The sequence below is a fragment of the Oryzias latipes genome, chromosome 15 (assembly GCF_002234675.1).
Source record: "Oryzias latipes chromosome 15, ASM223467v1".
NCBI lineage: Eukaryota > Metazoa > Chordata > Actinopteri > Beloniformes > Adrianichthyidae > Oryzias > Oryzias latipes.
The window spans coordinates 18,668,749-18,694,320 of NC_019873.2; the positions used below are offsets into that span (position 1 = coordinate 18,668,749).

The window sequence follows — 25,572 nt, forward strand, 5'->3', positions numbered from 1 at the left end:
TCCCTGGTGGGGGGTACGGGGTCCTTGGCAACGGTGGCCGTGGCCCCTGGGTGCCGGTTTCCTGGGCCCGGCGGTGCTCTCTCTGCACGGGGGGGGGGTGTTCACATAACACCTGAGCCGGGGGTGTCCTTGCCCCTGGGTGCTGGGCCCCGCCAAGTCTCCAACTGTGGCCGAGCCTGGTCGGGCCAAGTTAACAACACCCCTGGTGGGCCCCCTTTCTCCCCGGGGCGCTCCCCTCCTGGGCGGGGGCGGCTGGCCCCTGCCTTGCTCCTCCCTGGACCAACCATGGGCCGGGTGGGTGGCTGCCTGGAGTGTGGGGCGGGTCTCCCTTGGGGGGGTCCTGGCTCGTACCTGGGGTTGGGGCGGGGGGATGCCCGGAACTCCTGGGGGGTGGTGGGCTGCTCGTCTGGGGCTGTGGGCGCCCTTCTCGGGTGGGGCCCTGCGTTGGGCTCTCCCGGCGCGGCGGGGGGCTGCCCTCCTGGTTGGGCTGGGGCGGCGCTCCCTTTCCCTCCGTGCCTCCCTGGCACCCTCTCTGGCTCTGGGGGCCTCGCGGCGGTCCTGCTGGCCCTGGCCTGGGTGGCGGGCTGGGTCGCCCGGGGGTGGTCGTTCCCTGCCTGCTGCCGTGTGGCGTTGGGGGTTCCGGCTGCCGCTGCTGATGCGGCGGGGGTCTTGGTGTGGGGATGGCTGGGCACTCTCCTTCCTTCTTTTCACATTCCACCGTCCATTTTAGAAAAACATAAACACTCACCCGAGCACAGGTGTTAGCTCACCTTTGCACTAACAGTTTGCACGATTGAATGACTGAAATTTTTCACACTAGTTGGTTTAAAGGCATAAGTATGCGTGTGTGAACACTATCTGTTTTGTGTACATGTTGACATGTGGACGTTTTTTTTTTTTCTTTCAGCCAGCAGGTGTGTTGATAACATTTGAGTGTGTGTGTGGACAGGCCCAGTCCTTTTTGTACTACATTTGAACCTTACCGTAATGATAAACAACCAGTAAACTTGTTGCTTTATGCTGCTTCATGGTCTTACCCCCCCCCCCTCCTATTATCACCCTCTTACCCCCCCCCCCCCCCCCCTCTAACATCCCTCTCTCTTCTTCCCCTCTTTCCTTTTCCGTCCGGTCCAACACTAAAGATTTTCAAACATGATTGAAATTAATAAAGTTTGGCCTCAATTACAAAAGGGGTTTATTCAGACATACCTTTGGTTTGTCTGAAGATTAATAACCCCTCTTGTTAAAGTAAAATATGTCCAACACAAGAGGCCGTCAGCTCTCATCTGCCTGCCCAGCTGTTGGACAGGACAAGTTATAAAAAAAAAAATAATAAAAAAATAAAAAACATTCTGAAATGTAAGTGTTTTCTTTTTATAAAATAAAAAATATGCAAAGATAAATATAGGCCTAAATTAGAGTCGAAGACAAATGTCGGAGAATCCTGAACACAGGAGAGGATGACATTGGTAGACACTCTAAAACTTGGGGATTCCTAATATTTTTGATGTGTTTTTACAGGTGTAAAAATGTAAAAACAATGCGACTAACATAAGATGAGCAGCTCCTTTTTTTATGGATAATTATTTGGGAGAAAAGGAGTGCACAACTGAAGTTTTCACACAGTGGCTTCTTATTAAATCATTTGCCCACCGATCTTGCAAGGTTAGCCTCTATCCGTCTCCTCTGCACAGGCCTTCCCTGTTTGTCAGCCCTTGGGAACTGTTTTGTTTATGAACCCCTGAGAGAAACTGACGCCCATCACTCGGCTCTATTGATCTTTCAATTGTGTAACTTCTCCTCAGGCCTCTCAGCCTGAGGAGAGACACTATTTCAAGTCTCCATCACTTACTGGTGCACACACCCATGCTCCACCACACACAGCCAGAGACAGAAATAATATTTTTCTCGAAAGCTTCTTGAACTTTGCAGATGGGAAAACAAGTCACTGTTCTTGCCAAACCGTGTTTTTCTGGATGTTCAGTTAGCTCCAGTTTTGGCTTGTCAGCCAGACTTTTATGAGGAAATTATGAGGAATGTCATCAATAAGGCGAAAAACTAACTCAGTTCTAGAATGTCACTTTGGAGCTCAGACCGGTTATAATTCATTTAGCTATGTTGAAGATCAACTTGCCAATGCTTGAAAAACATAATGAAATTGTTATGTGCTGCCACCTACTGGTCAAAGCTAAAATTACAGCTGTTATTCAGTAATAAAGTAGTCGTTTAGTTTCTTTTCCCCTAAAATACTAAATCCAATATTTTTACTACAGCTGGGATTTTAAATTGTCTTTATAGTCATAGAAAAATCTGTGAAATTTCTCAAGTGCACCTGTTCATCTCTTTGAGGCTCTGTTAATTTTAGTTGTATTAAGATAGTCTTTCTTTTGAGTGTTTTGATTTGTTTTCAGTCTAATAATATTTTTTTATTTATTACAAAAACTGTTCTTTGGTTTTGTTAAGTTTCTTATTCCTAAGAAAACCTCAGAAAGGGTCAGTGTTCTTTCATTGAAATCCTCTCCCTCTCCTGCCTCTAAAGCAAAGTTACTGTTATAAAATATTGCTGTGGAGCGTCAAAGAATAAATCTTTTTCTTAAGGATTTATGCCAGAATCTGTGTAGAAAGCTCCACTTCAATGTTCTAAATATGACATTTGTTGTTTAGAAAACTTTTCTTTATCGCAGCAGCATTTTTGAAGTTTTCACTCAAATTCAGCAAAAAAATAAATCTCTTAATTACAAAGAGTATTTTAAAGTATAATGAGTTCTTTTGCTTTTCTGTGCATGCATCCATACAATAAAAACAATGTCACATATTGGGATAGTTTTTACGGGTTGTACACATTTTTTTTAAAGTTTTTCTAAATACGATGATATCTATTAGATATTGAAGGACAAAATCATTTAGTTGAGTTTTCATAAAATCCATTAAAAGTTTAGCTTTGATGTAAATAGAACCATAATTTTTGATTCACATGAGCTAAAAAAAAACGGTAATATTTGAAAGCATTATCATGTAGAACCTTTTGCTCTAGATAAGAAGTATAAAACCACATTACAGTGCTTCTGCAGTCTGTATTAGAGCTGATAACAACACTTCATCTGTGGTGGGAAAACTTCAAAAACTGACCCTCTTCCCATATATAATTTGTTGCCAAGCAACCGAGGTTCTGTACCAGAAGGAATAATTTTAGTGATATGAGGACGACAGAGAAAATTTGCAGGAGTGACACATGTTTGGTCAGTTTTATCTTGAGTTGTTAGAAAACACTTGCGCACAATCTAAAGATTTAACACTGGTTTGTATTTACTTTTCATATTTTTTGTACTCATTTTTTTTTGTTTTTTGTGTATTCAAGCACAATTACTCACAGACCGCCTCCTTGTTTCTTCTCACAGTGTACATCCATGCTTCTTTAACTGTCTCTTACTAATTCTGGCCCAAACTGCTTATGTCCCACAGGGGAATGAGCAATTTGCAGCACTGTACAATTTTTTATTTTCCTTTTTATCTTTTGTCGTGGCTTTTTTTTTTTCACAGACAGCTCAATAATGTTTTAACTTAATGAGCTTCTAAAAACCTAAACCCTAAAATCCACATTAAACGCCTTGTGATCATTTTGAAAGAGTTGTTAGAAGTTTGTTCAAAACGCAAAACTGCAGCAAAACAAATGAAAGGCCATTTAATTCATCAGGAAAATAAAAGACTTCTATTGATGTTCTGAGCCTTTTTTCCAAACTCACTTTACTTCATGAGCATGTAGGCATAAAAAAAATCATTGCATTCATTATTCAATTTGCCTTTTTCAAACCATAAAACCTTACATTTGTATTTATAAATTCAGATTCTACATTTTTTGTTTAATTTTTTTAAATCCAGGGCTAATTAAATTGTTTTCTGAAAATAGGCATAAAACCTTACTTAATGTTTCAGTGTTGCTGCTTCTTTTACCTTATAGTTGTGCATACAGAAGAACACCACACATCTACCATGGTCTTTGCTGTATTTTTATGTTAACAACAAAGTCCAGACAACTTAAAACCAACTGTGATGACAATTGTGTAACATGTTATCAAATGTTGTATTAAAATCACAAGGTGACGTGTGACACGGCTGACGTGCATCCGAAGATGAACAGTGTTAGTCTGCAAGGACTTGTGGTTAGACACATTCAGTGGTTCACACACAGGAGCAACAACATCAACAGCAATGTTCGGTATTACTAAAATATTTGAAATCAGCAAAAATGAACACAATCTTGACTTTCCCAAACAAAGAAAACGTGGACATTTATTCACTGTGATTTGTAAACAAAACACATACCTGCACTCTAATTCTGATAGATATCCCTTCTATTTTGGTTACAATCATCCACCTTACTTCATTGATATGATTTTACATATATTAACCATCTCAATAATCTATTATATTTACAGACCTGATCTATAAGAACAGTGTAAATCATATCTCTAGTCGAAAGTAAAATAATTATCTAAAAAAAGTGTCATCAAAGTGCAAGACTGTGATTGGAGAGGAAGTGCATGAGTCCTGCAGGGGAATCACTCAATAAACGCCTTCATATTATTTTAATATATATTTACACACTAAGCCATGCTGATAAAAGCGAGCACATGTTGAGAATCGTCAAAGCTTCTATTCCCACGGTGAACAAGTTGAGGCTCCTCTATGGAATAGGGTTGCAGTGGAGAGGAGCCAAAAGTAAAGATTCCCAGAGAGCTTCCAGTGGTCGTGGTTGAGAAAGGGTTGATCCATGATGTGGTGGCTTGGTCACAGATTGAGGGATTAATCCCCCTTCGATTTGGGCCACCGAGGTGAGGCATGTCTAAAGATCAAAGATTTGACACACCCAAAGGTTCAGGGTCATTGACTAATTATGTGCCCGTTAGTCAAAGCTGTCTCAAAGCTTCCGTGACCCAATTTCAAGAATTGCAAAGGAAGAAACTGATTTCTCTGAATAGATTGATTTCATATAGGTAAGAAATATGATTTTACTTTGTAAAATAAGGTGCAATTGTATTGAAATGGTCTTGTTTATTTTCCAGCAGCGCTCCACGGTCGTGACACAATCGTCACAAACAAATCCCAATGGTCATGACTGGATTTGTTGTCTTGCAACACAGAAGGTCATTTTCTGCTCTTAAATATGAACATTAAGTGAATGATGATAAGATAACAGATTTTTGAACCATTTTTAAAGGACCCTAATTTTATGGGAGTGTTTTTCAGGTTTACTAGCTTTTCCATGTTTTTTTGTTTTTGTTTTTGTCACAACTTACAATCACCTTATGAGAAACACAGTGTGCAGCAACACATGTGGTTCACAAATGCCATACATTTACATCCTAAAGCTCAATATCACGCCCAAAAAAATTCCACTTACTAAACACATACATACACATTTTAGCAACTCACCTGGAGCAGACATTTTTTTCACACTTAGACAATTAAACACCAAAAACCAGATTTCCGATGCATGCAGTGTGTTAGAATTCTGATGTTTTTGCAGGGTGGAACGACTGAGCTACATGTAGCCTTTTGACTCGACACATCTGATGTTAAAATAATTGCACATCGTTTTTAGTTTTAACTTGACATCAGTTGTGAGAGAAATCTTCATCAGTTCCCTTCTCCTTCCGTCGTTCTGCTTCCTGCAGACAAATTTGCCGTGAAAAGTGTGTCAGTCATTTCTTGAGAGGCGTTTCAATACCCCCATGGCTCATTGTTATTGCATGGTGTGCAGTTGTGTGTTAGTGACTATTTACACGACCACAAAAAAAGGAAACAAATAAATTAAAAAAAAGAACAGGTGCTTGGCACTGCTTCTATATTATCACATTGACATAGATTCTGGCGCCCTTATGTGTGAGAATAAATAAACCCAAGGAGATTGTATTGGTGTTTTTGCTCCTGTCTTCATCAGCTTCCTCTTCCTCCTTATTGGGTGGGGGAACAGTCGCCGACATCTAGCAGCTCTCTGACCAGTCTCTCTCCAAACTGTGCCCGGCTGTAGCGTTTGGCCGCGTAGGCGTCGGACATCTTATAGAGGATGTACGCGTTGTTGATGGCGATGCTGATGCTCAGCCAGAACACCTGCTGCCAGGTCTTGTTGGGTTTATGGAAAATAAAGTATCTGTGGGAGAAAAAAAAAACAACGTTAAAGGGTTTTTTGTTTTGAAACTGCAATAAATCCTAAAAAAATCAGGAAATTATTTATATCAGTTATGGGAGTAAGGTCAAGAGACTGAATCAGCTGATTGATTTTTTTTTCTGTCTTTTATTTTTATAGATCAACTGAGTATTTATTTTTCAGCTAAATATGTTTCTTTTCCCCTAAGTTTAGAAGTCTAGAAGTTTCATAAAAGTTTCTCAATGTTGAGTGTCTTAATAAGTTAATAATAAGTTATCAGCTATATATGTCATAAAAATGGGCTTTAATTGAATATTTGTTTACTTTATTTTGTCTGGATTGAGGCAGATTAAAATTTGCACATACTTGCTGTACTTGTCGTCATATTTGCAGATGTAGCTCAGATGTGCTGCAAAAGCCTCAACGGCCAACGGACATGGTATATCCCCACTTTTCCTCTTGATGATCATGCCTGTAGAAAACACAAACGCAACAATCAGTGGAAAACGTGAGATGTCTTCCTTTCTTAGTAATTTAGTAGTCAGACTGAAATCAAAGATAGAAGAATCATTATCCTCTTCATCTATTTTATTGGAAAAAACTCCACATAGTATAGTATTTGTTTTTTATCGATGTATCTCTTTATTTAAGAAACGACTGCTATACAATATATGTCATTGCTTGTTGTATTGTCTACAATGAATGCTTGAAAGACAACAATCAGCCAATATTCCTTGAATGGTCTTTACCCAGAACTATTGAAAATCTCTAGTTATAAGCATAATAGGGACTAATTTTAATGACTGATGTAATCTTCTTGCACAAATTGAATGGTTTCCCCACACGAGCGTGCAGGTGGCAAAGAAAATCGTATAAATAAATCCAACTGTATAAACAATCCAAGATTTTGCTTTTACACTTCAAATGATTTAAAACCAGCAAAATAGATTGCTGAAGAGTGGATATCATTGTGCATTATGTCATAATCAAGTCTTCTCTTGAAAAAAGATTGTAAATATTTTTCCCTGATAGGAATAAACAAGCAATTCTTAAATTAGTATAATCCTTATAAAAAGGAATTAATGTCTTTTCGCAACAAGGTATTAATGAAATGAGACACCTGAGACATATCGAGTTGCTTTATGATCCTTACCTTGTTTTGTTGGGGAATAAGCGTTGGTGAGAAACCTGAAATGTCCCTTGTTGTACCAGCTAATCAGGGACATGGTGCCCTTCATCATCACGCGTGACTGACCGCGCTGCGCTGGTGTGGAGCCGCACACCAGCATGCTCTGCGGTAAGCCAGTGCAATCGCTTTTCCTGGTGCTCAGCAAACCACAGCAATAGATATCTGCAGTCAGAGAGAAAAGAATAATCGTCTTACTTATATAGGAGTAAACTACTGTCAAGTGTATAAAAATAAATCCACTTAGTGGATCAACTGAGTTCGTAAATTAGAGCTGTTTTAATTTTTAGGGTTGTTTGTTGTCTTAAAAACATTTACTGTTTTTTTTTTCATTTGCAAAGAAATACAATCAACAATCAAGTGTGCTCAATTAAGAAAACGGTTTCTATCTCAGAACTGCAAATGAGAGCTTAAAAAAAAGGGAATCCAAAAGCTGCAAAGTAATTAACTCTCCTAATTAATCCTGGAAGATAAATTTGAAAGAGGGAAATGTTGGACAAAGCCTTCACTTGTTTTTTTCTCTTGTCGCAGCTTCAACTGCTCGAATGAGCTTCTAGTTCTACTTACGGGCAGGAAAACGGAGGGTAAAAAAGGTCAATTTGATAGATAAACATGTTTTTCTTATTTGCCATTTCCAGGCTTTTTCAATTAAAATAAATGATAAATAGGAAAAAATTCTTTAGAACTACCATACAGACAGCAAGAAAAAGTAACTTCAGGTGTTTGTCTTGTTTAATTTACAGAGATAAAGTAGAAAATGTTTTAAAGAGCCCAAATTTTCATCAAAAGATGATCAACCTTTGCTCCCAACTATGTAAAAAGGCTATTCTTAGTGCTAAAATACTGAAAATAAAAACTAGAGAACATAGGACATGAGATGAAGAGTTTTCTGCCCATCAAAGCACAAATGACAGAAGGAAGGAAGAGAACAACAGATGCAGGATGATAAAGTCAAATCAGGTCTTCTGTTCTGACTTATTTACCTTGTTTGCTGAATTCAGTAAAGAGACTGAGGCTTGTAATGGAAGGTCCTGTGAAGATGATGACGTTCTTGCCAGACATGTTATGACACAGCTGCTTAGCCACGAGGCTATGGAGCTGAGGTTTGTTCTTCAGTGCAGCCAGACCGTCTGCACCCTGGTTCTCTTTCAGATGCACGTAGATCTACGAAGCACATGGAACAGGGCAGGCCATCAAAGATGTGACATTTTGCACATCTCAAGTAGCACAGGGGTTGCAAGCCAGGGGTTGCAAGCCAGTAACTTCTGTGCCGGTCCCAAGCCCGGATAAATAGAGAGGGTTGCGTCAGGAAGGGCATCCGGCGTAAAAATTGCCAAAATAACCATGCGAATCATCCACGAGAAAGATTTAGACATACCGGATCGGTCGAGGCCCGGGTTAACAACGACCGCCACCGATGCTGTTAACCTACAGGGTGTCGGTGGAAATTTGACTACTGTTGGTGGAAGAAAGAGGGGAGGCAGAAGGGTCCGTGGCCAGAGAGAGAAGGGAAAAGGCAGGAACATAGGTTTGAGAATAGGGACTCTTAACGTTGGCACAATGACAGGGAAAGGCAGAGAGCTGGCAGACATGATGGAGAGAAGGAAGGTAGATGTACTGTGTGTGCAGGAGACAAGGTGGAAGGGCAGCAAGGCATGTAGTATTGGAGGAGGATACAAACTGTTCTATCATGGTGTTGATAGGAAGAGAAACGGGGTAGGAGTGATTCTGAAGGGGGAGTTTGTAAACAGTGTTCTAGAGGTGAAAAGAGTCTCAGACAGGATGATGAGCCTAAAGTTAGAAATTGAAGGGGTGATGGTGAATGTAGTCAGTGGGTATGCGCCACAGGTTGGCTGTGAGTTAGAAGTGAAGGAGAGATTCTGGAGTGAGTTGGATGAGGTCATAGAGAGTATCCCCAGAGGAGAGAGAGTTGTTATTGGAGCAGACTTTAATGGGCATGTTGGTGAGGGCAACAGAGGTGATGAGGAGGTGATGGGCAGGTTTGGTGTGAAGGAAAGGAATCTGGAGGGACAGATGGTGGTGGACTTTGCGAAGAGGATGGAAATGGCGGTAGTCAACACTTACTTCCAGAAGAGAGAGGAACATAGAGTGACATACAGAAGTGGAGGTAGGAGTACTCAGGTGGACTACATCCTATGTAGACGAGGTCATTTGAGAGAGGTTAATGACTGCAAAGTGGTGGTAGGAGAGAGTGTAGCCAGACAGCACCGCATGGTGGTGTGTAAGATGACTCTGGAGGTCAGGAAGAAGAAGAGAGGGAAAACAGAAAAGAAGACCAAGTGGTGGAAGCTACAGAATGAAGAAACTTGTGAGGAATTTACGCAGAAGTTGAGACAGGGTCTGGGTGGTCAGGATGAGCTTCCAGATGACTGGGAAACTACAGCAGAGATTATCAGGGAAACAGGTAGGAAGGTGCTAGGTGTGTCATCTGGAAAGAGGAAAGACGGTAAAGAGACTTGGTGGTGGAATGAGGAAGTACAGGAATGCGTCCAGAGGAAGAGGTTGGCTAAAAGGAAGTGGGATGTAGAAAGGACTGAGGAAGGTAGACAGGAGTACAAGGAAGCGCAGCGTAGAGTGAAGAGAGAGGTGGCAAAGGCCAAACAGAAAGCTTACGATGAGCTATATGACAGGTTAGACACAAAGGAAGGAGAGAAGGACTTGTACAGGCTAGCCAGACAGAGAGACAGAGATGGGAAGGACGTGCAACAGATAAGGGTGATAAAGGACAGAGATGGAAAGGTGCTAACAACCCAGGAGAGTGTACAGAAAAGATGGAAGGAGTATTTTGAGGAGCTGATGAACGAGGAAAATGACAGGGAAAGAAGGGAGGAAGATGTGGTTGTTGTGGAGCAGGAAGTAGCAGAGATTGGAAAGGATGAGGTTAGGAAGGCTCTGAAAAGGATGAAGAGCGGAAAGGCCGTTGGTCCTGATGACGTTCCTGTGGAGGTATGGAAGTGCCTAGGAGAGACAGCAGTGGAATTTCTAACAAGGTTGTTCAATAGGATTTTAGAGAGTGAGAAGATGCCTGAGGAATGGAGGAGAAGCGTTCTGGTCCCGATCTTTAAGAACAAGGGTGACACGCAGAACTGCAGCAACTACAGAGGAATAAAGTTGATGAGCCACACAATGAAGCTGTGGGAAAGAGTAGTGGAAGCCAGGCTTAGGAAGAAGGTGGAGATTTGTGAGCAGCAGTATGGTTTCATGCCCCGTAAGAGCACCACTGATGCCATTTTTGCTTTGAGAATGTTGATGGAAAAGTACAGAGAAGGTCAGAAGGAGCTGCATTGTGTGTTCGTAGATTTAGAGAAGGCGTATGACAGGGTGCCGAGGGAGGAGCTGTGGTACTGTATGAGGTCGTCTGGAGTGGCAGAGAAGTATGTCAGAGTAGTTCAGGACATGTATGAGAGAAGTATGACGGTGGTGAGATGTGCTGTAGGTCAGACAGAGGAGTTCAAGGTGGAGGTGGGACTACACCAAGAATCAGCTTTGAGTCCTTTTTTGTTTGCTATGCTGATGGACAGGCTGACAGACGAGGTAAGACAGGAATCTCCCTGGACAATGATGTTTGCGGATGACATTGTAATTTGCAGTGAGAGTAGAGAGCAGGTGGAGGAACAGCTAGAGAGGTGGAGGTTTGCTCTGGAAAGAAGAGGCATGAAGGTCAGTCGTAGTAAGACAGAATACATGTGTCTGAACGAGAGGGATCAAGGTAGAAGCGTTAGGTTACAGGGGGCTGAGGTGAAGAAGGTGCAGGAGTGTAAGTACTTGGGGTCAACAGTTCAGTGTGATGGGGAGTGTGGAAAAGAGGTGAAGAGGCGAGTGCAGGCAGGTTGGAGCGGGTGGAGGAAAGTGTCAGGAGTGTTGTGTGACAGAAGAGTGCCAGCAAGACTCAAAGGAAAGGTGTACAAGACAGTGGTGAGACCAGCTCTGCTCTATGGGTTAGAGACGGTAGCAGTGAGACAGAGACAAGAGGCTGAGATGGAGGTAGCAGAGATGAAGATGTTGAGGTTCTCCTTAGGAGTGACCAGGTTAGACAGGATAAGGAACGAGTACATCAGAGGGACGGCTCATGTTGCCTGTGTTAGCGACAAAGTCAGAGAAGCCAGACTGAGATGGTTTGGACATGTTCAGAGGAGGGATAGTGGATATATTGGTAGAAGGATGTTGGAGATGGAGCTGCCTGGCAGGAGGGCAAGAGGACGGCCAAAGAGGAGATACATGGATGTCTTAACAGAGGACATGAAGTTGGCTAACGTTAGGGTAGAAGATGTTCATGATAGAGTGAGGTGGAAAAGGATGATTCGCTGTGGCGACCCCTGATGGGAAAAGCCGAAAGAGAAAGAAGTAGCACATTTTTTATGGAGGAATTTAAATACATGAAATACTAAATCCTCTTCAAAGTCTGTGGGCTAAAAGAGATCTCTGTGTGTGAGGGGTGAAAAACATTATAATTAATGGGTTCTTTTAATTTTTTTGACAATTGCTTTTATGAATGAGTTCTACCCCTTTATTCTAATTCTTGAATCTTTGCAATATTTATATTTTTATTCCTTAAAACAAGCCCACTTCCTATTAAAACTAAAGTGAGACTTGATCTTAAACAGACCTAATCTTACTTTAATGTGGCCAAAAGCAAAGAGATATCAGGAACAATATTGCTGGAATAGGATTGGCCCTTGAGTTTTGTATGTTGAATGCTTCTAACATACAAGCCCTAATAAGTTTGTACTGCTCACGTTTTGTAAAAAAATGTCTTAAAGCAAAATTGCTTTAAGAAAAACAGTTTATGAGGTTGAGTCTCCTTAGCTTTTCTTCTGAGACTAAGCAAAATCAAACATGCAGATATAAGGTCAAGAGGTCATCTCTGTATCTGTGAGTGTGTGTATAAATATTATCATCGCTGCACACTCCACTGGCTGATAGCATCTCATTGATTCGCTTCACTGACTCATTTTCCTCCTTTCATGTTTTTTTCTCTCCCTCAGTTCACCATCATAATTCATTTAGACACAGAAGATCTCATTGGAAACGCATGTTGGAGTGGACTGGTAAAGATTGACTTCAAACTAAATGGCTGCAGTCACGGTGAATGCTAATGCTTATTTGTTAAATGGATGGTATAATGGAATGTGGCTTTGAATGGCAGTCTTTAATGCCTAATGCACACAGCTCTTTGCCTTGTAATGGCCACGTGGGATAACAAGGGGCATTTATAAAGCAAATTAATGAAATTATCACTAAACTAACTAAAAGGAAAAGCTAATGGAAAAATAATATTGAGCTTAGAATGGCTCCTCGTTCCATTAAAGCAGCTCTGGTCTGCAGGAAAAATCTGCTTTACCTGAAGCTCATGCGGCCTGCTATCTATCTTTTATGGCTCGCTGCAGTAAAGACTATTTACAACATTGTATTCTTGTACCTCTGTTTGCTCCAGGAATCTATCACAGTTTGAGGTTGGACAGGCCATCATGAAATCAAAGCACTGCTGCCACCACAACTCTCAAGGTGGTAGTAAGTGGCTGCAAGTCATGACACTTGCTGACTTTGTCTTTGTCCCCATTTCTCCTCCTATCTGTTCTTCCTCTGTCTGTCCATGTTGTCATCTTTCACTCAGTCCTTTTTATAGGTTGCGTGTGCCACTGTGTAACTGATACAGTTAAGCTTTCTTTTTCATTAATTTTGGAAATGTTTGAAGAGTACTTTTACATTTTGGGGCAAATTTTAATCTTATTTTCGTTATTTTTAAGAACTTTAAAAGTGAAAAACTAATTTTAAAATGTAAAAAATAGTAGGACTGGATATTGAACGTTGATCAAATTTCTCTGGAGGTGCAAGTCTGAACTAAGACAAAAATATATATTTTTTCATTTTCCTCTGGATGTGTTGACTTAACATTTTCAAGAATCAATTTGTAGTAGACCACTTGTTAAAAAAAACAACATTTGCAAATATTTTAATGTTTTTTGGCAAAAACAGTGCTTCTTCTATCCTCAACCACTGATCGACAGTTATGTCCAACGTGTGGACCGATGAGTTTGATTTCTTCCCCACTAAATTTATCTTATCTTATTCCGAGGAACTTTTGGCTAAATTTTACGCAAAAAACATCTGGTAAGTCTGATATCTTTGACAGCACTAAGAAACAGATGTTTTCTGCACAAAACCCTGCTTTCTGAATTTATCGGAAAGTACCAAAAGTTGCAGTTCCATAAAATAACAATGGAGGCTGGATTGAAAAGATTGTAAGTTCCAATTGACTCCTATATTAAAAAGTACAATTTACACCAAACAGACACATTTTTAGTCTATTCTCAATTATCTTTTTGATATAAAATGCTTTTTTTTTTTTTTTTTTTTTTTTTTTTTTTTTTTTTTTTTTAACTTGTCCTGTCCAACAGCTAGGCAAACAGATGAGAGCTGAGGGCCTCTTGTGTTGGACATATTTTATTCTAACAAGAGGGGTTATTCATCTTCAGACAAACCAAAGGTATGTCTGAATAAACCCCTTTTGTAATTGAGGCCAAACTTTATTAATTTCAATCATGTTTGAAAATCTTTGGTGTTGGACCGGACGGAAAAGGAAAGTGGGGAACAAGAGAGAGGGACGTTAGAGAGAGGGGGGGGTAGGAGGGTGATAATAGGAGGGGAAGGGGGGTAAGACCATGAAGCAGCATAGAGCAGGCAGGTTTACTGGTTGTTTATCGTTACGGTACAGTTCAAATGTAGTACAAAAAGGGCGGGGCCTGTTCACACACACTCAAATATTATCAACACACCTGCTAGCCGCAGAAATGTCCACATGTCAACATGCACACAAAACAGATAGTGTTCACGAACGCATACTTATGCCTTTAAACCAACTAGTGTGAAATCTTTCATTCATTCAATCATGCAAACTATTAGTGCAAAGGTGAGCTAACACCTGTGCTCAGGTGAGTGTTTATGTTCTTCTAAAATGGATGGTGGAATGTGAAAAGAAGGAGGAGGAGCGCCCAGCCACCCCCACACCCATACCCCCGCCGCAGCAGCAGCGGCAGCCGGAATTCCCCCAGCGCCACACGGGAACAGGCAGGGAACAACCGCCCCCCGGGCGACCAAGACCGCCACCCAGGCCAGGGCCAGCAGGACCGCCGCGAGGCCCCCAGAGCCAGAGAGCAGGGAGGCGCAGAGGGAAAGAGAGCGCCGCCCCAGCCCAGCCAGGAAAGCAGCCCCCCGCCGCGCCGGAAGAGCCCAACGCAGGGCCCCACCGGAGAGGGACGCCCACAGCCCCAGACGAGCACCCCACCACCACCCAGGAGTTCCGGGCATCCCCCCGCCCCGACCCCAGGTACGAGCCAGGACCCCCCAAGGGAGACCCGCTCCGCACTCCAGGCAGCCACCCACCCGGCCCACGGTTGGTCCAGGTAGGAGCAAGGCAGGGGCCCGCCGCCCCCGCCCAGGAGGGGGGAACCCCGGGGAAAAAAGGGCGGCCCATAAGGGATGTTATAAATATGGCCCGACCAGGCTCGGCCATGTTGGAAGTTTGGCGGGGCCCAGCGCCCAGGGGCAAGGACCAGGACCCACCCCCCAGGGACACGAACACCCCCGGCTCAGGTGTAATATGAACCCCCCCACCGTGCGGAGAGAGCACCGCCGGGCCCAGGGAGCCGGCACCCAAGGGACACGGCCGCCATCGCCAAGGGGCCCACACCCCCCACCAGGGACGGGGTAGGGGACAGATGGACCCAGGTCCCACCTTCCTTGTAAAATGTGTGTGCGTGTATGGGTGTTTGAGAGGGTGTTTGTGTGCATGTGTGTGTGTTTATGTTTGAATGTATATATTGAAGGGGGAGGGGTGTGTGTACTAAGGGGGGTGCAGTTAAAATTGGCGAGTAGGGCACTAAGGGGACATCTCCTGATTACTCACAGTGATGTCCCCTCACCCTCCACACCAAGGGGCCCTAAATGTCTAAGGTGCGGTTAAAATTGGCGGGTAGGGTGCCAGGAGGACATCTGCTGCTTGCTGGCAGTGATGTCCAAGCACCCCCCCTACCAAGGACCCTACGTGTCTAAGGTGCAAATAAAACCGAAAGAGGGGGGGCCCACTCCATACGGCAACCATAGGAGGGGGGCCACTCCCAAGTAGCCCCCCCCCAAGGCGCATCGCAGGCTAAACCCCCCACCCCCTCACCCTAATATGAGGTTATATAAGGAAGGGGGTAATAAAATGCTTTATTTCTTATTTCATGTGGGGGAGATTCGTTCAATAAAAACACATTTTTTTTTTGCAATATTTTGCGCTTTTAGCTTTGCACAGATTTAAGGCAGTATTTACTTGATTTACAGGTGGATGTTTGTTTCACCCAAGTGTGGTTTTTACAACCCTGTTGAGTTGAGTGAAGAAAACTTTCGCCAACGTGCCAAATGTGCAAAACCCTTGTGAGTAGAGCAAAATGCTCTCCAAATTATTTGAATTCATCCACAAAAACTTGAGAGATAAGTTCAGAAATTGCCAATTCTTCAACTTTGATAAAATATTGCAAACTATTACTTTCTTTTGGATTTTGAAAATGTTCTGCACATGATCAAATCCACAAAGGGCCCCACCTCTCAACTTCAGGGGTTAAATGATCTGAAACTCTTAATATCACCAGAACCTCTGGAAGATCTGGAAGAGATCAACAGGTCTCAGCTGCTTCGGCTGCTTCTGTGGCTTTAATTTGGGTATGAAGCCAATACGAACTGAGTGATTTAAATCCAAATTTTGATCATCTCCCTTTTGGTTACACTCATTTTTTATCTAAGTAAAAAAAATGCTAATATTTATATTTTTGCGATTTTTTTAAATGGTTCAAAATAGAACTGTCAAAGATTGATTCATGATTTGTATATGCAAACTATATGCAAACTATTTGCGTGATGCGAGTGCGTGATGCGTGATGTGTGTGGATGGCAAAATGGAAGATCCAGAACATTATCTTGCTGTAACTGTCTGTAGCCAGAAGCAAGAAAAACCAGAGACCACATGTGACATCAAATTGTATTAGAGTGGTTTTAAATACAAGTATTCAATTTCGCAGAGTTGGAAAATCCTGTCTGTGATTCTGCTGCCTATCGGTGTTATATAAGCAACCAGTGTAGGAGGTGGAGGTTGCATTCAAGGGCAAGGTTGTTAGAGGAGCAGCTCTGCCTGTCTGAGATCTGACAACACAGATCCTATCCTAAAGCAGAAGACGTTCAACTTGAAAAAAAAGATCAAAGCATTTGTTTCAGTTAAGGCTGATTTGAACAAATCAGAAAATCTGACACACAATATTTTTACAGTGACAAACTAGAGTTGATGGGAACTCTAACATTCGAAAAAGTAAAATTTCTGCACACAATAATTATATTATTTATATTTAAATATACATTTGAATTTTTAGGAACTGAATCTAAAAATGAACTGACTGAGACTTGAAATTATATGTAGATGAAACTCCTTGATTTTTCCTTTTTGCTTCAGGCATAATGGAAACGTTTGCCACTCTTTTGAAAGTAACTTCAGAAAAAAAGCCTACAATGCAGGAAATCTATTTGAAACCTGGCTGATTTCCATCTCTTTCATCCCACATTCATGCATACCTGACAAATGAACCCAGTGGAGGTACACTGCCGAACCCAGAGGCTGAACTTCCTCTTTTTCCTCTTTCTCAGCTCCCTTTCTGTGCAGGTGGTGATGAACACTGGGTCTTCATCGATCAAAGGCTCGTGAAGAACCTGAAAACCAAAATAGTGGATATTGCTTTACATGTGAGCAAGCTTTATATCTGAGGGTAACCATGGTGAAGTACAGAAGGTGCAGCAGGCAGACAAAAGCTAACCTCAACCAGGTTTTATTTGTGATGCGACAATAAAGCTACTAAGAGAGTTGCTAAGAGAAAGCAGCTGATTCAAATTTGCACAAGTCTTGTCTTTGTCTGCAAGCGATACTGTACTTTCCGGATAGCAAATACAAAGAAAATATAATATACGACATCCTTATATCACAATATAATGTATCAAATTGCAGAAAAAACTGACCCAGAAAGAAAAGTTACATAAAAAATAATAATAATAATAATTTCGGTTTAGAGTAAAATAAAAATACAAAATATACGTTGAATATATTTTTATTTATTTAAGACTTCATTAAATGGTGGAGCTTACATGTCTTTTTTAAGGTTAAATAAAACTCTCAAAAGTAGGCCGGCACAAAAGAAACTGGCGAATTTAGCAGCAATATCAAGCTGTACAAAATGCATATCGCAAAAGACAACGGAAATTCCGATAAATGGTTACCTTAAATGTGCTATAACAATCTTATGGTAGCTTGAAGTATTTAACGAATCAAATAAATTCCTTTATGCATTTGACCAATCAGATGAACCTCACATTGTTGATCAATCGGATGGAGCCCTTTTATTTTAAGGAATGCTGACTGTTATTTTAATTAAACTATTGCAGTGAAATGGAAATTATGTTTTTGATTGATTTGCTATTTGTTCATGTATCGCAAGTGATATCATCATTGCAATATCGATCACTAATATTGTAGCTTTTCCTTAAAAATTATAGCAAAGTGTTGTACTTCACTGACACATCAGATTGAACCTCTTATGTTACCCTTCCATAAAAATGCTCCATTGGTGAAAAGCAACAAGTGATGACATCAGAAGGGTCAAGGCTGATAAAAAACTTCTATAGTGATTCATTTACATTTCAAATTTGCTTGACATGCAAAGAAAAAAAAATAGTGTTAAATAGTTTGCATTTATGATAATTTGAAAAAACCCCAATGTCCTGGTATTTGTCATTTCTGGTGGACTTGATCAAAACTGGTTTTAAAAGATAGTAAGATAGTATCTGTATTTGCTTCCACCACAGCTTTAAAGGAGGGATCTGTTTATAGTGCTGATGTATCTCCAACAAGCAAAACTGGCAAAACTTTATGATCTGTGTTATATGCACCACATTCCTATAAAGCTGGGTTAAAATAACAGACTTACCGTAATCTTTCTTACAGAAGGTAAATTCAGTTCCTCAAATCTAGTCCTTTTTTGTACATTTTAAGACAAAATACATCTTTTCTGCTCATTTCTAGTGTCACTTTTTACAATTTTTAAAGCAAAAGTTCCATCTGTGTCAATTTCAATCACTGGTTGGTGTTTAAACAGTGTTACATAAATGTTTGTTTATGAAACAAGAACAAATGTTTTTGTTTTTTGATAATTATATGATCAAAATCGTGTAAAACTTGTGAATAGAAATAAAATCACATTGTGTGACATTAGTGTGTTTTAATCCACCATTGCAAACACTTTAGACACATTGAATGTTGTAGTCAAGTCCAAATAGGTGTTAAAACACAACCAGCAACTGCAACTCCCATAACGGCGAGTGCACTGTACAGCAAAGTTGTACATTCCACCTCATTCCATCTCACTGTACCAGCAGCGGGAAGATATTTCTTAGTCAAATATGCAGTTATGGAAAATAAAGAGGCTATTCAGCTTCTGGAAGGAAGATGTCGGGCGTAGCAGAGCGGGCCTTCCAGTGAAGACTTTTCATTTAAACTGATAACAAGCTAAATACAGCTTTGGAGAAGCTTAGCTGTAGGAATTTATTACTTTTTTATTATGAATACTGGAAAAGAAAACAGCCAACAATAAGCGAAAAAATGAAAAACATAACTAAAAAATGTAATATTAGCAGTGCGTCAAGAATTAAATCCGCATTTAAAGTTTTATGTGATGTGTTTTAGATTTTTGAATAAATACCTTATTGTTTAACTTTCTGACAAACTGCAAACTTAAACTTAAACCTCCCGAACAGCACATACAACATTTGTCTTTGAACACCCACTCCAATGAAAACTGTGTTTTTGGTGTTTTTAACATGTTCTTGTGGCATTTTTCTAGAGAAGGACACACTTACTGTATTTCTGGAAGGTAAACTTGTTTAGACTGACTTCCTTTTAAGACTTGTGGTTTTGCCACCATGCTAGTTTCAGCATGAGGTGTAACTTTGCCACCTTAACTGACTTGTTAGCTGTTCAGCACAGGCATGCAAATGTTAAGAACCTGCCATTTTTCTAGTAAACATTTAGACAAAAGTAAAAATTCTAAAGTGAAAAAACTACAACCTAAACTTACCTGTGTCTGCGAGGGTCTGAATGTGCAGCTGAATGACTGCTGCAGCAAGTCCAGGAAAGGCTGGATCTTGTAAAGGCCCTGGTTGCTTCCTTGAGATGGTCGGAACGCCACAATGTGGAAGTACTTGAGGATCTTCTCAAAGCGGGATTGGCTCATCTTCAAAGCAATGCTGCGGTTGCTGAAGAAGCCCGAGCTCCAGATGCTGAGCACCGACTCGCAGCGATGAACGCTGGTGGAGATGACAAATCCCAGGAAGGCGTTCATCTCCTGGGCCGTGACGGGACGCCAGCCTTCATCCGAGCCGAAACGCTCCTGAAACTTCTTGGCGTACATGTTGGTCTGGGTCACCATGTTCTGGATGCAGTTGTCTGGAACAAAGAGCTGGAAGAAGTCCAAGGCTGTGGCAGTGGCAGGCATCTTCTGAGCGGGGCCTGGGGCAGGAGAGGGGAAAATGAAGTGACATATTCTAGAAAACAGGCTACCGGTAAATGTTCACGGGCAGTAATGAACCTTTATTCCACGGACACTTCATGACAACAAAATCAGAATTAGCTCTTCAGCCACAGCAGTATTTGGGATGAATGTCAGAAGCCCAGGGCAGCCGTTGGTAAGTTTACGCGACTTGACAGCCACCACAGAGCGGCGCATGTCAGAGTGGCATTTCTCTGCTTGCAGACGGTTTCAGTGTCTCAATGCTTCAGCGTAGGAAATGGCGCAAAACATTTTCTGCTCCTGTCAAATCAGTTGTTGAGAAAACATCTGCAGCTTGTCGATAAAGCTCTGGTTTATTAAGCTGGCAATGCTTCAACAGCGCTTATCTGTGTCACTGTTGAAAGAATCTGAGAAAATAAGACTGCCAATTCATTTCCAAAAGCAAACTGTTTGCTTAATCATCTGTGAATGCTTTTCGGCACCACAACCACAAAATAATGTTGGACCAACCATCTGGACCTCCTGATCACGTGTGTTCAAAGAGAGAGGTAACAAAAAAGCTGCTTGGAAAAAACAATGGCTGGAACAGGTTAGCAGCTCACACAATTGGCTGGTTACTAGGTTTCTCCACATTCTGTTACACTGTTTTCTTCACTAATCTGAACGTTCCAAAATAATAAAACATGGAAAGTTTCGAGTATTCATTTTTGGTAAATGTGTAAAAAGAAAAAAACGATTTAAGCTGTTTATCTATATCCTAACTTTGTCTCTGAACTTGAGTCAGAGTGGTTACCTCACACTTTATACCTTTACCAACAAGATCTCAAGTTATTTGATAACAAGTCAGACTAAAAGTGAATCCATCATTCCTGATTGAACCAGATTTAATTTCATCAACCTGGACCATTTTAAATGTAGAGTGTATTCTCCACAACCTTTTTAATGGTTTCTTGCTTTGTTTTCTATTCATGACAAGTGAGAGGATGGGGTTTTATTCCATTTTTATTAGGTGCGTGTTTATTTGATTGACAAATGGGTGGAGCCATGCCTTTAACTCGTCCCGCCTAAATGCTCATGAAAAGTGCCCCGTCATACTCCTAAACATCTATTGAGCTGCCACAATATCAGTGAACAACTTTGTAGTGATTCTAGGAGTCCTCCAATAAGTTGACTTCCACTAATCGAATAGGACAAGTCCTTAGACTCAGCCACAAACATGGTGACATTAATCTTGTAGAACCACAAAAAGGACACATTTGTAACATAATAGTGTCACATATAAGTACTTATTATAACTGGTTTAAACACAACAGTGAGAAATCAACCTCCTCAACCCCGATGTAAATAAAGTATCCACCCATCACAGCAGGAGGTGGAGACAAATAGGATATTTACCTCCAATGCGGCGGTATATTTGGAACATTTCAAGAATATTGCAGTCATGCACTACATACGCAATGCACTGCCTAGCTTGTGTTGACTCTGGCAAATTAGAGGTTTTCCTGGAGCCTGTCGGATCCCTGTGAGGTAACTAGTATATTTCAAGCTCAATTGAGCAGCTCAGTTTCTTTATAAGTGAACAGAGGAAAGCGAGGCTTCCATCCTCTCCTTTTGCAATTTCAGCCTGTGTTGCTTCAGCAAATAAAACACAGCATTCAAAAGCTCAAACGTATTAATTTCACGAATCACTCAGTGCAACATGTTGCAAAAGACAGACGACTATTGCATATCTGCTCCTCCTGGACAAACAGCTGGCTCGCAATTGCTTTCGTAACCAGGGATTAAGGGGTTTCTGCAGACGGCAACTGTGAGCTTCCGCTTTAGAGGCAAAACAGGGGACTTTTTTCTGGGATAAACATTTCTGATGCCAATCTGTAACCCATAAACAGAATGTGGGACAACTTATAAATAATGTCTTAGTGGATTGCATTGGTTACATAAGAATATTTCCTATTTGGCTTGAAATTATTTGCAGCAAACATACATAAAAGAATGCATATTATAAAAGAAAAATATATTTTTATGCCAGATATATTTAAATATGTGTTGATGCACTATTTCATTAATGCTAAATTTCTGCATTTTCATTACAAAGAATTACACTAAGCGGAAAGTGGAAATGAAATAGAGTAAAAGAAAGAGTCAAACTCAAAATGCTGCATATGGTGAAAAGCAATAATCCAGCAGACCTGTTCAGATAACCAGGAATTGTTTTTTTTAAATCCTTTAAAACCTCATGATGAAGTGTTTATATAATAAAACATTAGTATGTGTGCTTTATAATCCAGAGCCCCCACTTCCTGCTTCCGCTTTCAGGGAAAACCAATCACCTTCAAGACCGACCTTGTCTAAAAACCTCATTCAGAAACCAGCAAACGAACCAGCATGTCTCCTATGCTCCACACCTGCTTCAGCAAACCATCTCACACCCATAACAGGTCATAAAACGCTGACTTGAAGACTTCTGACAGTGGCTGATTTACGCACATCATGCACTATCGTCAAAAAAAGCGGAGCTGTCACGTCCTGAGTGTGTCTGCGTCAGCAAAGAGAAGTGGGATAAAAATGAAAAACTAACACAGCAAGGCATTGGAGCTGATAAGTGTCCAAAGGATGAATTCAGCATGAGCCAACTCAGAGTAACTCGTCTAGCGTTAAGAGCTCTTTGTGCACTTAAACTCAGCACGGGTGCACATTCATATAAATATGGTAATGTCTTAACAGCTCGGGACGGGTAAATCTGAGTCCCATCCTGTCATCTCGACATCTGCTGAGATTATGCTCAGTGGCAGGAGCCATTATCACCCCAGTACCGATGGCAGACCAGCACTGCTTGTCCAAATAGACAGTAAAGGTGTTTGTTACGAAACTATCAGCACACAAAGTTAAATGGCACATCTACTGTCACCTTAGACTGAGTCAATAGAAGCAAACAACTCAGAGAGCTCAAGATGTGAATAAAGAACGTTGTGTGTGACCTGTTGAGCCACCTCTGAATATAAAAATAATGATGAAACGACAAGGCATCACATGGGGTCGGATATTTGCAAAGCAGGATTAACAGAATTGGCTCAATAATCAAGGCTGGAAAAAAATGGGTTTACTTTTAATTTCAAACCAAAAACTAAGGAGGAGGAATCACACAAGGGCTTTCGTTTTTAATTATTGGCGTGTTTTTTTTTTTTTTAGAATAAAACAACATCCACTTCTATGCTTTCATATATGACATTTTAGCAAACCGAGACATGTTTACAATTGTGTTTTTAGTTGTTTGAATAAGTCAACAGGAGGGGGCTTGGGTTATATCTGCCACAGCCATAATCTGAATCCTGCAGAGGATGGCATTTCTGCATAAAAAATGTATTTTACTTAATTAGCGAAAGACTAATGACAAATGCTGCAGCTCTATGCTTCAAAATGCATGCATAAAACAGATTAATCATTCCAGTAGTTTCTGCTCTCCAGACACATGAACATCCATGGAAAAGACAGCACCAAAGAGTGAAGTATCAAAGATGTTTGTCATTATTTCCAAACTGCTGATGCAGTGTCATGCATCTCCATCACTGGCTGCACATGCACCAAAACCACACAGCATGCAGCTGCATGACAGCAAATGACCTAAAAAAAAACATTAGATGCTCTTATTCTCAAAGCATAACCCCGATCTATGCAATAGCCTGCATCAAGTGTCTCGTGCGTGCAGTTGTGGTCTCACCATGTGTCTCGTTGTAGGGCGGCACGGTGACATCCTGCAGGGTCTCCGTCCAGCCCTCCTCCTCCGCCTGCGTGTGGGACAGACAGCCCGGAGGACCCGCGCCGCTGCTCCCCCCGGCTCCCCCACCGAACGCTCCATCCTTCCCGCTTCGCTTCGGATGATGGTGCTGGTGCTGCGGCTGCTGCTCCTCTCCCACCTCGGCGATGCAGTTGTCGGAGTCGGAGTCCCCGGAGGTGCTGTAGAAGGGGTTGTCGCTGCTGTCATCCCCGGACTCGCCGAAGACGTCGTCGGATATCTGCAGGCTCTCATACCGGGAGCGGGCCGCTTCCAGGAGAGACAGCGCCTTCCTCCCGCACTCCGCCATCTCTCTCGGTAGCGATGCTCCTCACCCGTTCTCCTCCTTCTTCCTGTCTCCTCCTCGGCGTCTGACGGCGGAGCTGCTGGTCACGATCTGTGCAGAAGAGTGCATGAAACTCTTCCGGTTTTTATTTTTTATTTTTAATAAATATGATTTATGTTCCACCTGCCCCTGTGGAGCTTCTGCTTCAAGCAAATATGGAAATAATTTCCCTTTACTGAGGCTAAACCTACGGATAACGAAACCACACGCACAGCATCCGGGTTGAGGAGCGACCAATTATCACGGAGGAAAAAGGGAGTAAAGTAGTGGGTCTCTGCCGCTGCATCACCTGACACCGAAGCCTGCAGCCCTCAACCAATCAGAGTGCACCTTTCAACCCAAACCAGGGGGAGAGGTATATGGAACCTCCATACTGGCAAAATGTGAAGCCACGAAAGTGCCCAAAATAAAATATGTTAGAAATGATTGATTTATTTAAAGCATTAAAAATAACTGAATGCTGCAATAAAAGTTACAAAACACATCAAACCCATTTCAGGTACAAATTGATACACTGATTTGAAAATAAAGAAAGTGAAAAGAGGTTACCTTTTTCTTAACAGTGTCATTACTCATACTTAGACTGTTTTTTTTGCAGGAACACATAAAGTACACACGTCACATTAGATTCCTTACATATAATTATCAACTAAAATACCCACTTCAATTAAAATCGTGTTTTCTGTATTTTTAACATGATCTTGTAACATTGTTTACAGGATGGAGGACATTTATAAAAAATTAAGATAAAAATAGTTTTTCCGAGTATTTTTTTAATTCAAATTGTGGTGAATCAGGAGCAGATGAAAAAAAAATGCAGTTTGAAAAAGATTGCAGTTGTTATGTACAAAATACAATTGGCAGGCCACAAGCTCCTTGCTCAGCTCCATTCTGATGCATCCACTTGCAGATCCATGTACATGTTTCTATACCTCGCCCCAACTGGCATCTGGCTCAAAACTGGAGATGGACACAGGTTGTTGTTTTTTTATACTAAATACAGCACAATTATAATTAAAATACCAATGAGAGCGGTTTTATAATGAATCAAAAGATGATTAAAGTGGTATTTGATTCATTCTGTAAAAGCAGTTCACATTTATTTTGCGACTACAATTTAAATTCTCCTGCTCTTTAGCTTTTCTCTCATTTTGTTTTCTATAAATAAATTAAATTACACAACTTTTACCATCTGTAAAGACATGTGTTTATTTTTGTATATATTTTAGTGGAATCTTTTTTTTTCTTTTAAATTTTTATTTTCTTTGTTACCCTGAATACACTCAATCATTTGAAAGCTAAGCAGTTTTATGCCATGATAGCCCTCAGAAAAGAGACAGTTAGGCTTACCAAGTGCTGTGAGTCATTGTAACCATATGGGGGGTGCTCTTTGGGTTTTTTCAAGTGCTAGCCCCAAGTCCAAATGCTGTGTGTCCAGTAAGGAAGGGTATCTGCTGTAAAACTGAAGCCAAATCCCGAATGAGTCCCAAAGGAGTCACATAGACAGTGGACAAT

At 41.2% G+C, this 25,572-nt stretch overlaps 1 protein-coding gene across 2 annotated transcripts; it reads right to left on the reverse strand.

Annotated features, from left to right (window-relative positions):
• Positions 1-3,986: 3,986 nt before the first annotated feature.
• pgbd5 (piggyBac transposable element derived 5) lies at positions 3,987-24,458 on the reverse strand. Of its 2 annotated transcripts, XM_020709491.2 has the most exons (8): positions 24,249-24,458; positions 23,658-24,108; positions 19,508-19,938; positions 16,959-17,093; positions 8,318-8,498; positions 7,302-7,499; positions 6,515-6,620; positions 5,950-6,151 (listed from the first exon to the last, which is right to left on the reverse strand). In XM_020709491.2, exons 2-8 carry the CDS (start codon positions 24,019-24,021, stop codon positions 5,956-5,958), a joined length of 1,611 nt encoding a protein of 536 aa, XP_020565150.1. In that variant the 5' UTR covers positions 24,022-24,108; positions 24,249-24,458; the 3' UTR covers positions 5,950-5,955. The 2 variants fall into 2 exon arrangements, with proteins under 2 accessions (XP_004077118.1, XP_020565150.1); XM_004077070.4 differs by having other exon boundaries at positions 3,987-6,151; positions 23,658-24,456.
• Positions 24,459-25,572: the final 1,114 nt, after the last annotated feature.

Coding starts and splice junctions, on each gene's coding strand:
- pgbd5 (XM_004077070.4), bottom strand. CDS start 24,021: ATGGCGGAGTGCGGGAGGAAGGCGCTGTCTCTCCTGGAAGCGGCCCGC. Junction 8,499..16,958: donor CCACTGGGTTCATTTGTCAG/GTATGCATGAAT, acceptor TGTGCTTCGTAG/ATCTACGTGCATCTGAAAGA. Junction 7,500..8,317: donor TACTGAATTCAGCAAACAAG/GTAAATAAGTCA, acceptor CTCTGACTGCAG/ATATCTATTGCTGTGGTTTG.